This window comes from Apodemus sylvaticus, chromosome 12 (assembly GCF_947179515.1).
Source record: "Apodemus sylvaticus chromosome 12, mApoSyl1.1, whole genome shotgun sequence".
NCBI classification, from domain to species: Eukaryota; Metazoa; Chordata; class Mammalia; order Rodentia; family Muridae; genus Apodemus; species Apodemus sylvaticus.
Genome location: NC_067483.1, coordinates 77,292,950 through 77,308,232, shown reverse-complemented (window position 1 = coordinate 77,308,232; position 15,283 = coordinate 77,292,950). Strand labels below are relative to the sequence as shown.

The 15,283-nt window shown below is 41.4% G+C and overlaps 1 protein-coding gene across 2 annotated transcripts in view; it reads left to right on the top strand.

Annotated features, from left to right (window-relative positions):
• Ddr2 (discoidin domain receptor tyrosine kinase 2) overlaps positions 1–15,283 on the top strand; it is a 132,562-nt gene that overhangs the window by 77,893 nt on the left and 39,386 nt on the right. For both annotated transcript variants that reach the window (XM_052200502.1, XM_052200503.1), the window contains exon 3: positions 3,773–3,874. In XM_052200502.1, coding sequence (XP_052056462.1) covers positions 3,793–3,874 — 82 coding nt within the window. In that variant the 5' untranslated portion in view covers positions 3,773–3,792. The remainder of the gene's footprint in view (positions 1–3,772; positions 3,875–15,283) is intronic.

Here is a 15,283-nt window from a genome sequence, read left to right as displayed (position 1 = left end):
TAAATGCTGAGTCCTTGAGACCATTGATTCAGAGGGTGTTGTCTTCTCATTGAAATCCTTGAGGAAAGTCCCTTTAGGGCAAAACATCTCAGATTATAGGTAGATATAATCACTACCTATACAGAGGTCAATTTGGCATGTGGTTTGGGTCTATGACAGTATTTATCAAGCCTCTCTGTTGAGTGTTTAAAACACAGTAGCACTGAGAGTGAGTAGACATGGAGCTTATATAAAGGACACTGAATAGTCACAGTGACCATGCATAGTTGAAGCCATGATCATTACTATATGAAAAACTATGACTCCGGAGTCATGTGAACCCTAGACCCATGTGCCTGTTTGTGTCTGTGTGCTGTGACATGAGACTTTAACCATGTCCTCCTCAGCTACATGTCAGTGAAAACATGCCATTCAGTGAATGTTGGTGAAATGGTTCCTGGGACATTAGAAACGCTTGCTACAGGGATAGGACATACAGGTCTGTTTTGGTCCTCCTGTGGTTGTTAGTTAGCTAGTGTTCAACTTGATTTTTAAGAAAAGGGGGAAAACCATCACTGCTTTTAGAGTCTGAAATCAAGCAGCAATATCAAAGGGAAATCATCATTTTTTAAAAATTACCTATTAAGTCTGGTATAGCTCAGACTTAATACTTTCAGAGTATTCCATTAAAATCCATTTCTGAATACATAGTTTATAGAAGAAGCTAATGATTAACAGATAACTTTACAGTAACACAGAGGTCAATTTGGCATGCGGTTTGGTGAAGAGGAGACATGAGGTGTAGAAGATATTTTCTATAGAACTGGGAAGGGTTCTGGAGAGTAGAAATGTATGGCCAGAAACTCTTGAGTAAGATGCCACAAAAGGGAGAGGAGTATGTGTGTGTTATGGAGACAGAAGCTTGCAGGAGAAGATACATCTGGACCTCGGCACTTGCAAGTTGGCTGCACACAGGAGCTTGGTTCTCTGTGGAAGGACATCCTTAGATCATGATCATGAGAAACACTTACTTCTATGTTGTTCCTTCTAGGAGTGTTTTCTGGGAGACTCTATAAAAGCATATTTTCCAGTTTCTGGAGTTCCTAGTAATAACTAAGGCCACTCAGACAGGTGTTAATTAAACCTGAATTAGTGAAATGTATGCACACCATCTTTTTGTGATCTCGCAGGCCCTATGTCCCACACCACAGAGTCACATTCATCTCTTCAATTTGTCTTGCTTTGACTCCATTTCCTTTAAAGAAAACCATCAGAATATCTGGCTTAAACTTTTTGTTTCAGGGCCTTTTAAATGGGTCACTGGGTATAGGCGATTGCCACCAAACATGATGATCTGTGTTGGACCTTTGGAACCCACATAGAATGGACTCTCACAACCTGTTCTCAGACCACCATATGCATTCATGTGGACACCATGAATGAATGAATGAATGAATGAATGAATGAATGAATGAATAAATGTAGACATTTTAAAAAGATATTTTAAGGGGCTGATAAGATGGCTCAGGGGGTGAAGGGACTTGCCACCAAGTCTCATGGCTTTAGTTTGAACTCCAGAACACATGTGATAGAAGGAGGGAAACGATTCCTATGGGTTTTTCTCTCATGATGCACACACGTGCACATGTATGCACACACATGCACATGTATGCACACACATGCACATGTATGCACGTGTGTGCATGCATGCGTGCACGCGTGCACGCATACACACACTAAACAAATGAAAGCAAATAAAACCATTTTTCATGTGGATCGACATGATACTGTTTAGAAATCATTACATTTAAAACCACCATCTGTTTGTCTCTATCAGTCCTTTCCGTCTGCTTCTCTCTTGCTGCACATTACGATCTTGCCTCCCATTCAGGAACCCAGTCAGAAGGATCGCTCCCGGAATTCTCCCTACTTGGTCCCAGAAGTCTACCTACTTGGTCCAGCTTACACAGTTTTCTCTCCTTATTGCTTGTCAGTGCTATCTGGAGGATAGGACAGTTTTATATTTACAGAATCACTGTGAAGAGATCATGTAGAATTCCTGTCGACGTGACATGAGTTCATCTTACCTTCCTATGGTCAGTTTGTCAAAATGAGCAAACCAATGTTGTGGATGTGTTCCTTACTAAAGTCCACAACTTACTCTGACTTCCTTGGTTTCCCCCAATGTCCCTTTTCTAGCCCAGGACCCATACAGTGTGCCACACATTACATCTTATTTAGCTCCCCCTCTCCCCTGCCCCTTAGTTGTAATGGTTTCTCAGGCTTTCTTGTCTTGGAGGACTGACAGCAGTGAGGATCACTTAGGAATTCTGCAGAAAGTCCCTCACTTATGATTTGTCTGATGTTTTCCTCATTAGCAGACAAAGGCCATGGTTTGTGGGTTGGGACCACTGACCTCAAGTGTCTTCCTATCACATCCTACCGAGGACACGCACTGTCAGGATGACGTTTCAGTGCCGATGTTAACCATAATCACCTGGCACCAAGTGGCTTGGCAGAGTTCTCCAGTGAAAAGATGTTCTCTTTTCCTGCCTTGGCTCGTGCTGTTTTCTTTGGAAACAAATTACTGTGTGCAGCTTATATGTGAGGCGCTAGGAGTGGGAGGTGGTGAGACCCCACTTGCTTAAAATCGGATTAGCTACTAAATTATTTGGAATTCTTTTTCATGGGAAATGGGCTACTCTCCCTCATTTGTTTATTCAGTCATTTATTTACATCAACATGGATTTTATTTATTTTATACTCTGAGTTATAATCTAATACTCCTCTATTTGTTTTGTTGATCAAATTGTTCCAGCTTTCAATACTGGGACAATTATCAATTGACTCCTATGTATGTGATTTTGATGTATTTCATCGAGTGCAAATGAGTGTGTATGTGTGCGTGGGTGTATGTGTGTGAGTGTTTGTGTGTGTGTGTGCATATGACATATGTTCCAGGCCTATCTTGTGTATTTCCTGATCTAGTCTTAGAATCAGCCATGTTTTCTAAAGAACTCCGATTCCTTTTATTGGAAGATGTGATTAGAAGATAGATTTTGGCACTTGGTTTGCATGGTCAATGAATGCTCACTGCTGGGATGCTGTTGCCTCTAGGGCCTTTCAGAGTGAAGGACCAGTGCATATGTATTATATTCACTTGTATACATACAAATAGCTACAATGTAGATAGGTAGTTACAATGTGACTACCTATGCCTCTATTGAGATAAATCTGGGTATATATTGGTATGTCTGTATCTAATCCATTGTCACATGATCACTTGTAGGAAACCTTAAAAAATAAAAATAAATAAATAAATAAAAATAAAAACAGAAGAAGCCAAAACAAAGTCCTGAGTATCACTTTAAAGCTAATGAATCAAGATAAGTGAACTTATAGAGCTTTAAAAACAGATTAAAGTTACTGAATGTTCTTCTTGGTTTAATGTTGGAATTAATGTTGATAATATAAAAATATTAGCTGACATCGTAAATATATATTTCACTTTGTTACTACTATTTGGTATCTGGCTCAGTAATACATTGTTACCTGTGCGTAGTTCTGCTGATTTTTAATTACAGGAGTAAGTGTTTAATGTAATAGGATTGGAAAATTCTTGCATTAAATGATCCCTGGGTGGGATTTGAAGCTTTAAATACGGGAATAAACTTCTCAAAAGTCCCAGATGGTCTGTGAAGATCATGTTCCCAGTGTGCTGGTGAAATCTGCGTTACTCATCTCTCTCCCTTCTTTCTGTTTCCTTGCATTGTCGATGGGCGGCCGACTCCAGCTCCAGCTCCATCTTCTGAAATGATCCTGATTCCCAGAATGCCACTGGTGCTGCTCCTGCTCCTGCTCATCCTGGGCTCTGCAAGAGCTCAGGTTAATCCAGGTAACATAGCCTCTACTCCGTTGGGTGCTGAGGACCAGGTGCCTGCACACACCTCTGCCAGCGGTTGTCTTAGAAAGAGGACCCCACTGTCAGTTTTTCTTCCCTGCTTGGTGAAACGTGGCCACATGAGAAACAGAAAGTCTTATCCATTCCCCTCTCCTGATTTAATATATTGGGTATTATACAACAGATTTTATGTAGAGCAGAGCCATTTAAATGCCATTTAAAAATAAAAAGATTGGGAGAAGGGATGACTATTTGCTGTGGTGTATTTTGGGGAAAATGGGAAACTATAGGTGTGGCAGAGAGCTTCCTTTGGTTGGCTCACCCATTGGATGTCTCTGGTCTGGGCTTTCCTTGAGTGTCCTGTTATATTTTTGGGGTGCTGATTCTGTGGGATACCAGGTTCCCAGGATCCCAGGTAGGCTCTCGCTCTCATAGGATGTGACTGTGTTCAAAACAGATGTGTGACATGACTCTTTTAAGTCACTATCTTTGTATTGTTTTAGTTCATATAACTTAAAATATATAACTGTATCATCTGCCGGTTACATAGCAATGTTGCTTTAAAAGTCTTCAATAGCTCCTTGACTCCAAATGAGTGTTTGTTTTGCTCACAAGCTTATAGTTTGACAGTTCAGGCTGTGTTTGGTTGTGCTGTACTTTGATCTTGCTTGGTACATTTACCTATCTGAGAGTCAGTTGGCTATCGGCTCATCTAGGGTTACTTTGGCCCTGATGAAGGGCAGTTTTACTGTTGCTCTGTGAATTCTTCTAGCAGACTAGCCTGGCCATGTTTTCATAGAAATTTCACAAAAGCCTGAGTAGAAGCAGGATATGTAATCATTCAATCCACTGCTCAGATTATGTTTGTTAAGACTGTGTCAGCAGGGATGAAGGCTGTAACTTAAGACCTTATCTGGAGGGCTGAGAGCTGGGACTCGGTGATGCTTGTCCACTAAGATCCTGTTTCACTTCTAGCACTGAGGTAGCAGGGTGGGGGGACCTTATTGGTCAAAGTAAGTCACATACATGTGCTCAGAGACCATAAGAACAAAAAGAATATATATGGTAAAGAGATGGGTAAAGATTTTAAGTCATTTTTATTCTCCCACAAATATATGAAATTACACATATCTTAGTGTTCAATTTGATGGAGTTTTACAAGCCCAACATACCCTTTCAGAACTAACTTGAAGCAGAGTCTAACTATGAATGTGGGCTAACACAATTGTACACTTACATAAAACACGAGGTTTTTAAAAAAATGTTATCCTTTTGATTGTGCTGTCCCTCAATGTGAACTTTGTAGATGATGACACTGTGTGGCAATATCAAAGGTTGGACAGCCCTGGCAATGAGCTACACTTCATATACAAGAAACGGATGCATTGTAGAAAGCTCTCTCCTCCTTGCCCTGGTGACAGCTGTTAGTTGCCCTCTAGCAAGAAAGATGAGTTTTTCCTGCTTATATTTCATATAAGCAGAAACATATGATACATGGACACCGTGTCTGGCTTCTTTAACTAAACTTTTTCTGCATGGCATTTATTCCATGGCTACAAGGACTGGCTGACTGCCCATCCTTGCTGTAGTGTATTACTTTGTGTAGTTCATTTACATGGTCTAGTATAGATGGGAATTTGGATAGTTTAAAGTTTGGGCCTATTGTGAAGAAGTCTGCCATATTCTTGCTTAGAGTTTGTGGTAAGGACATATGCTCACTTTTCTGGGGTTTATATACAGAAGTGGAATTCCTGGGTAACTTGTAACATGTCATTTAGTGTTCTTCATAATGCCCTAGAGTTTTCCAAAGTGATGTCTTTTATCCATTTAGTCTCCCACAATAGTATGTAGAGTTCATTTTTTCAGCTAGCTGTAATTACATTATCATGGGTACATTCATCTTGTCTTTGTACCAGCATAATGGTATATTTGTGAGAGTGCTTCCTCCCACCAAGTCTGTGTCCATGGGCTATTCTTTATATCCTTAATAGGAAACATGATCAAAACTCCTAAAAGCAAAATCAAAGAATTGTTGTTTGAGTGGATCCAATGCCTTTTCTCATTATTATAATACACTTAGTGAAGGCACCTCAGATCTTAACTCGGACAGCTTTTCACATTTCTGCAATGTATCCCTCTTGTCCTCTAAAGTTTGGTTGTCTTTCTGCTCTGAGCTCCAAAGAAGAGAGTGAAGAGTGCACACAGTGTCTAGGTGCTGGGTGTTGTCGAAGAGACTGGTATGCCCAGGCCCACTTAAGAATACAAACAGTAGATCTTGAGTAGGAGACAGGGCGCCAGAAGGTGATTTTACTCCCTGTCTTGCTGTTAGGCATTTTCGTTGGATCTTTCTGCCAGCACAGAGAGATGGGCATCTTAATTTTGAAAGATGTTCCTAGGCACATGGTACCCATTGAAGAACTAACCATTCTCTCTGCCATCTCCTTCCATTCACCAGGTTAAGCCAGAGATGAGGATGTGAAGCACACAGAAATTTTCTATGTCACCTCAGTTTTAAATGGTTGTCTAGGAACTTGGGGCTCACGGAGTTGTATGGTTTAGCCACTGCATAGTGCAGAGTAGATATGTAATAAATGCTACTTGATTTAGAGGCGACGCTTCAGGGGTTCCTACTGGTGTCTCTCAAAAGACCGAGGCAATTGAAAGTACTGATTGTCACACATGTTGATCAGGGACAATCAGTTTGGGGCCTTTAGGATTTTTCACACAGGTTAGCCAAACTGGGTAACAGAGAGACTTGGGTTATAAGCAAATATTATATGACTAACTGGTAGTGGAAGTTGGTTTAAGACTATTTCAGAAAGTATCAGAAATCCTATCCTAATTAGTTACAAGCCAAATTTCTTTTTAATGATTATTTAAAAAAGAAATTGAACTCAGCAATGCAAATAGGAATTTAAAATTTCAAACATTCTAATATACTAGCATATATATATAGTGGTAAAATGTTAAGGTCACCCATCCACAATGAAATCATTATTTTTCTATAAGAGCAGAAAAGTAACACAGTAAAAACACTGCAGTTCATAACATACTAGATAATAATTATCTCATGGATTCAGGCAGCATCTTTGGCACTGTGGGGCCAGCAATATGTGCAGTGCAATGTGCATGTGTTGTGCGCTAAAGACCAAGGTTCCAGTGATACCATGTAATGCAACATGGGTAGGCACTGCCAGAAACACCCAGAAGTTACGCATCTCATTTTGAATTGATTTTTATGGTTACACAATCAAAATTGATTTTATGGTTGCAATTCCTGTGTTCTCTAACCCTCACTCCCAGACCCCACCCCAAGTATGAGTTTGTGACCTACAGTTTAAGATATCAGGCTCTAATGCATCTGAGCTTTGGCGAAGGAGTTGGTAACTCTGGTGATGCTGGTGACGTTTGTAGAGATGGCAGTGTCCAGAGAGGCTATAGGGTAGGCCCTGGAAGTCTCCATGAGCAATACTGAGATGCTGTATGTTCCAGTCCTGCCGTATGGGTGGGGTGCTAGCAACCTTTCAGTTCCAGCAGTGTACTAGAACCCAAACCTAACAAATGCCAATCTGCAGGAGGAGGTAACGGGAGGACTGAGGGAGCATCTTACACAATTCAGAAGTTAGAGAGAATGACAACCCTCACCCTGCAAACAACTAAACTGCCAGTTTCTCCAAATCGCCTTTACAAGTCAGCAAGTCAATTTCAGTGGCATTAGAAAATTCGAATGAGCAATGTAAAGTTCAGTTAGAAAACTACTTAGCTTTAGTGTTTATTTATTCATTCACTTATTTATTAATTAGCATATAACTACAAGTTAAATAAGTTTGAGGTTCAACTTGAAGCCCCCAAAATAGCATAAGTCTAAGACACTTCAGGGGGTACACGGAACTTATACTTGGAATCTTATTCTCTTCATTGAGCAAAATGATGAAGTCCTGAGGCAGAAGACCTTTGGGGCTAGTTCACCCTGGCAAAGAAACTGAAGCCCTGGGGGATGCTCTGGGTCCCTTCTGTAACAGGTTGTCTCCTTACTCCTAATTCCTTGACTTCCATCAAGGCTGATGCATGTTGCCTATTTTCAAATTGAAAAATTATTTTTATTTCCTTGGGTTCTTACTATTCGATGTCTTGAGAGAAATGGTGAAAGTTTAATGCCTCTCTCTCTCTCTCTCTCTCTCTCTCTCTCTCTCTCTCTCTCTCCCCCCCTTTTCTTCTTCCTTCATTCTCATGCTTTCTTTCTCTGATGACTGAAACAGAGCCCTGGGAGGGAAGAATATAAAAAGCAAGACAGAGACCTTCCTAGATGGATTTTTCTCAAATGAGCTGCCTGCCTGGATGGGCTATTTCTTTCTTGCATGTTTGTTTGTCAAGTCTAGCTCTGGCTGGCCTCTGGTATCCTTTCTTCCAGTAAAAGACTCGGGACAGCAGAAACTCAACTGTCCCTTGAGCTCTTCCAATTACAGCAGTAGGGAAAAAGAGACTGTTAGTTGCAGAGCTCAACAAAAGAATCAGCTGATATTGAAAGACCGTGCGATATGTTCCTGTGCAATCTTAACAATGCAATAAGGAGTATGCAGTATTATTATTATAGTTTTGCAGAGGAGGAGGAGGGCCCGCAAATGTTCAGTGATAATTAAATGTTATAGAGGAATCAGAGTAGCCAAATGGGATCTCATCTAGTGCTGTCAGGATGACAGACGTTGACTTCTGAACTCCACTGCCACCTGAAGATGGCGAGACAACAAAATACCAATGGAGAGGAGTCTGTGAGTCATGGCCAGCTGAGTGGGCATAGACACTAGGGCCTGAGAAGCCACTGCAATTGAATCTCAAAATTTGATTTGTGGAGGCAAAAGTACATTTTGTAAAACCAAACTTCTCTGTTACTAAATATTCGAAGGACTCTGTGGCTAGTTCTCAGAAAGCCCAAGAAACATTGGTTTAATCTAGTCTTCTACAAATGAGGAAACTGGGTGTTGTGGCCGCATCATTTCTCTGGCTCTAGTGAAATGATCCGAACAAAAGGAGCACAGGAGAGGAAGTTTGATTTGCTGTTGTATGTTATAGTCCATGGCTGAAGGGAAATCAACACAGGAACTCAAGCAGCACCCACAGTCAAGAGCAGAGAGAAATAAATGTATCTTGCTGCTTGCTTTAGCTCAGCTATCTATTTTCATTATTATTCAGTTCAGAACCCACTGCCTAGGGAATGGTGCCACCCACAGTGGGCTGGGTCAAGTCATAGCAGCCTTATCTATAATAGCCAGAAGCTGGAAAGAACCCAGATATCCCTCAATGGAGGAATGTATACAGAAAATATGGTATATATACACAATGGAGTACTATCCAGCAATTAAAAACAATGAATTCATGAATTTTTTTAGGCAAATGGATGGAACTGGAAAACATCATCTTAAGCGAGGTAACGCAATCCCAAAAGAATACACATAGAATGCAATCATTGATAAGTGGATATTAATTAGCCCCGAAGCTCTGAATACTGAAGATACAATAGCATATCAAATGATTCTCGTGAAGAAGGAAGAAAAGGGCCCTAATCCTGGAAAGGCTTGATCCAGCATTGTAGGGGAGTACCAGGACAGAGAAAAGGGAGAGGGAAAGAGAGGAGAATGGATGGAGAGAAGAGGACTTATGGGACATATGGGGAGGGGGGAACTGGGAAAGGGGAAAGATTTTGGATTGTAAACAAAGAATATAGAAAAAATATATATATATGAAAAAAAGGAACAAGACAATCCCTTGCAGATATGTCGATAGGCCAGCCTGACCTTACTCTATGATGCTATCTTCCCAGGTGATTCTAGATTATGGCACACTGGCATTAAAATTAATTGGTACACAGGTTCATAGACTGGGGGGAAACACCCATTGAAAAACATAGTGCTACCTCTAACTTTGGACCTAGGCTGTGTCCTGACTGTGTGAGTGAGCATGGCAGGGTTTTCAGCCTTGGTCTGAACATACTCAGTCTTCTTATCCACCTAAGGGATACTGTGAAGAACAAGGTCATGCATGTAAAGGACCTGGCGTGACACCCAACACATGACATGTGCTTAAGAGATGCCAGGTCTTCTAACCTTAATTTTACTTATTGCATTACGGTGATCACAGACCTCATTGATAATTTAATTATTCTACACTGTCTAATGTATTTAAACTTGCATAGAATATACTTGGCAGGGGGAGTTCATGGATCTTACATTTTAGGATGAAGGAGCTTCAAGTGCGATTGTTGGGCAAACAAAGCGTTTTACCCCTGTGTATCTGGTATATTTTGTCTATACTCTGAAGTTTTGTTTGTATTTTGTCCTTTTACACTCTTAAGACTCAGGTCTCAAGCTTTCAAGAGGCAGACAGTTGTCGGAGTGCAAGAGAGGATAGAACTTCTCTTCCTGTGGTCATAGAGTCAGAGCCCTTGGAGACTTAGGTTAAGCCACAGGGCCAGGGGCATGATCATGTAATTGCCACCAGAATACCACTTGAGTTCCTTTCATGGGACTCCTTTTTTTTGCCACCAACTGTGAACTCAGGTTTGCTTAGGACTCCTGTGTTGAGAGGCCAAGAGACTACAGGAGGATGCTCAATCCTGCCAGGAACATACAAGGTGTCAGTGTCTGTAGTCACTGTTGGGGGGTAGGTACCTGGGGTCAAGCATCATTACTCCTTTATAGCATTCTTGCTTAGCATGCCTCTTCTAAAAGCTGACAAGATCTTCAAGCCTTGAAGCCTGCATCATTAAGATATATAATCAGTATAGTTGTGTGTGTGTGTGTGTGTGTGTGTGATGCTAAGATTAAATTTAAGTTCACATTCATCCTAGCAATGCCCAACGCTGACTTAAATCTTTAGTCTTTCTTACTTTAATTATTATTTTTTTAATGAAGGGCCCTATTAAACTGCTTAGACTGGCTCCAAGCATACTACATAGCCCAGGCTAGATTTGAACTTGTGACTACCTGCCTCAGTTGGGATTAGAGATGAGGCAGGGTGGTTCAGTAAGCAGGTGAAACATCATTTTGAAATCTTTGGTGTATGCCAAGTATTTCATGACCACAGTTCTTATCTTCATCTAGGACTAAGATACATACTGTATCCCTGTCTGCAGGAGACAAGTTTCTTGTGCTACTGCATTTCAATGTCTCTGGGACCTAGGCATTTTAAAGTTTTAATCACAGTAATAGCCTTCCTCAAGCTTTCTCTCCAGATTGTTCTTTTCCTTGGAGGTCGTCCTAGCCTTTGAGATCATGCTTAGGACAGTATGTCAACTGTTTTCTATCTGCAAAATGTGTGGAGAGAGTGTCAAATAGCTGGTAACTGGAGGTCAAGTGTCAAGATTCTACTCTAGTTCTGACATAGGTCAATGTTATGACCTTAAACACTAAGGTAAATCTTTGTACCTCACTGTAATCATCAGCTCTTTGTTGGTATAATGAAATACCTGAGGCAGGGTGATGTTACTAAGAAAACATGTTTGTGCTCATAGTTTGGGAGGTTTAAGAGCAAGGTGGCAGACATGGCAGAAGTGTGTTCAAAAAGAGAGCTGGACAGAGTCAATTTCAGCCTTCGGTAACAACCTACCATGGAGTCCTGTGAGAGTGATCTTACTTTCTGAAGGTAGGACCCTCAATGACCTAAGGACTTCTCAGGAGTCCTCACCTCTTAAGGTTCCTCCAGTTTCTAGATTGCCACATTGGGGACCAAGTTCCCAGTCCATTATGTGGACCTCAGAAGAACAAACACAACTCAAACAATTACTCAAATATAAACTTTACTCAGTTATAAGGTGGAAAATGTAACTTTACCATTTACATTCACAAGACTACCTAGGGAGGTGGGGTGGGGGACTCTGGGAGATAGAAAATGTAGTAAGTGAAGGACTTTGGAAAGTTACATGCAAATACTAAATTGCCATTTGTGACTTTGGGAAAAGAAGGGAACCAAAATAATCCAGACACCCTACATACAAAGTTTGTACCAAGTAGATAACAGGGTAGGAAGTGGAGATACAAGTGACCATTATTTTGCTTGTAGTCTCCAAGAAAGACTTGAGTTGTTAGTGGGAAATGAGACCTCTGCCAGCCCTGGGTTGTGGTCATCCTGACCCCAAAGTGACAGAGCAAGTGTGGTGTATGTGTTCTAGGGTAGGGTGACTGTTGACTTACTTAACTTTTGCTTTTAGCAAGTCTCTGAAGAGCAAAGATGTAGCAAAAGAAGCCTTTCAGAGTTTTTGGTGGTTTGGACACATACACAGTTAAAGTAAAACAAAGTTACAGTCGTTAAATCTTTGAGGTTTGTGTGTGTGTTTTTTTATGGGTTTATGTGGGTGGTGATAAATTGTTAAATAATGTGCAACTTTTCCTTCTGATTGGGAGATGTTCCTGGCTTTGGCCTTTATCTGTTTTGCTGTGGTGATGGTCTCCCACACACTCATGACCATGACGGGTGCCTGTCACCGTGCTTGGCTCAGGAAGGCAGTCAGTAAATACTTGAGCAACAAGAGCAACAAGGGCAGAAATGAAAGTCAAGGAAAATTTAGGCTCCTCTGTGTTTTTCTCCAAGGGGGAAAATGTAAATTGTATCATGTGACACTTCATTTCAGGGAAACTGTTGGGGAAGCTAAGGGGGAGGCTGTGGGAATGTGACTCCTTTAACAGTGGGATGCTAAGTGTAGAGAGAGTAAATTACATGGGGAGGGTGTGCTGAGGGCTCCCAGCTGTAGCTAATTCCCCGTCTCCTCAGGTCTGAGGGAGGACACCTCCCTTCCCACGTGGAGGGGTAGAGCAAGCCTGGCCACAGGGGAGTAAGAGGCCTCTGCCTCTTCTTACATACCCAGGTTCCCCCCTCCCATGGTCTACAGCATGGGCATTTGGAGTGTTATCGATAACGGAGGTTGTGGTTGCATTTGATGTAGAACTCTTACGCTTGACATTGGTTACAGCTGAGTTCAGACTCCCTCTTTCAAGTGATACAACCACAGTAAAGATAAGAGGCAATGAAGCCCTCCCTGTGTATTAGTGCCAACGCATCCCTAGTGTGGGATAAGCCCCATCTGTGGAGATGGGCAAACGGAATTTAGAAAAGTATGATTTTGATTTATTCTCTTTTAGTAGATTTGATCAACATTTAAGATTGATAATAGATTTTCGTGTTAGAACCTTTCTCAATAGTGATCCATAGTCCCCCCTCCCACCAATTAAGTTAATGATGGCCCCACAATTCTATCTTTGGCTACTGGTGTGTTTCTTCCCTTTGTCTTTCTGTTTTGTTGTTGTTGTTGTTGTTGTTGTTGTTGTTTTTTGTTTTTTGTTTTTTATTTTTTTGTCTGTTTGATCTTGAGTCAAGATCAAATTATATAGCCAAAGCTATCTTGGATTTTGTGATGTAACTTAGGCTGGCCTCAAATTCCAAATTATTATCATGTCTTGACCTTCAAAATGCTTAGACTGCAGGTATATGCCACCAAATAAGCCTGTCTGTCTGTCTGTCTGCCTGCCTGTCTGTCTGTCTATCTGTCTGTCTGTCTGTCTTTTACTCCTCTGGCTCCTTTTACTCTCTCCTCTCTTCATTTCATTCTTTTTGATTTTGTTTTGCTACAGGGTCTCATGTTGTCTGGATTGAGATTGAACTTTTGTGGAGCTATGACTAGCCTTGAGCTCCAGCTCTCCCTTCCTGTATCTCCATCATCCACTGGGATTGTGGGTGTATACCACTGTGCCTGGCTCTGTTTTTTTTTTTTTCCTTGATTAAATAAAAAAATGTCTAATCTCTGTCCTGAGAAAGTAGCTTTTCTGTAGTTAGTAATGCTTGTACACAGAAAACAGTTCTTAGACTTTAACATCTTAACAGGTTACAGTGCCCAAAAGATTGAACTGGGACTTCTCCCTTGGCAAGCCAAGTGTAAGGATTTACACACAAGAGTATAGGACTTGGGTACATGTCTGCACCTTATTCATTATGAGTAGTTACTGAGAAACCCTTGGTGTAGTAGTAGAACTGGCATAGCCTGCTTCCTTGTGGAGCTGGGCTGGCTAGCTCTGGAAGCATGCTGTTGTATCTTTGGCTTCTGTAAGAGGCCATGAACCCAAATCCAGATTGGCTATTGGCGGAGCAGTTGAATTTACCCGTATTTGGCAGAGTGACACATGTTCTGTCTGCATAGTTGGTAGGGTAGAAGCTGGAATTCTTGGTTACTGAGAGTATCTCCAGACCCCCTGTGACTTTTCTCCCTGGCAAGTCTTGAATCCTTTGGCTTCCAAATTCCTGCTTGACTTGGCCCAGCATCAGGCACAAGGCTGAGTGGAAGAGCTTTGCACACAGCTCCCTCCAGATGTTTATCAGACTGCTGTTTTTCCTCATAGCAACCCCTGCAGGTGCCACAACCAGCATCAGTCCTTTGTCCCTGTCCCAGTCTGGCAGGGGCTGAAAGTGACTGCAAGAATTCTTTCTCCTCTCTTAGACTGCTCTCTTCTCTAAGGTCCTAGTTGTTGCACTCTCCCTGCCTCATCAACAAGTCACCTTTGAGTCGAGCATTATCAAGCATTTATCTGCTTTTCCAGGTAATCTTGGGGGAGGAGAGGAGCATCGATTTTTACAAGCTGTTCTACCCTACCTGGGAACAGGTATCAAAAGTTGACATCTCCTGTTGTCACTATGATTCTTCTTTTTTAAAGATTTATTTATTTTATGTGAGTACACTGTCATACTCTTTAGACACACAGTAAGAGGACATCAGACCCCATTACTGATGGTTGTGAGCCACCATGGGGTTGCTGGGAATTAAACTCAGTATCTTTGGAAGAGGATCTAGTGCTCTTAACCTCTGAGCCATATCTCCAGTCCCACTATAATCCCCATTAAATGTTTATGTTTCATTTAACATATGCCATAGTATTATTATTGTTGTTGTTATGATGATGATGATGATGTGTTTGGGTACACATAGTATGTGTTTGTGTGTGTGTGTGTGTGTGTGTGTGTGTGTGTGTGTGAGATACATGTACCTTGGCACACATGTAGAAGTCAGAGCTTTGTGGAGTCCACCGTCTCCATCCACTTTCGGGTGGGTTCTAGGGACTGAACTCAGGTCACCAAGCTTGCACAACAAGTACCTTTATCCAGTAAGCCATTGCACTGGGCTGTTTTGCTTTGACTTCCAAGCAGAACCAAAATGAAAAGCTCCCACCAGTCAAGGAGGTAATGCAAAGTGTTGCTGAGGTTGGATTCAGTGTTAGAGTGTGCTTTCCTTGCTTGCACACAAGATCTGGCCTTGACCTACCTCCACAAAAGAAAACGCAACTTTGGGTATTAGCTCCACTTTGTAATTATTCCTGTTCTCTTTCGTCTCCGCTTACTTACTTACTTATTTGTTTTTACCCTATG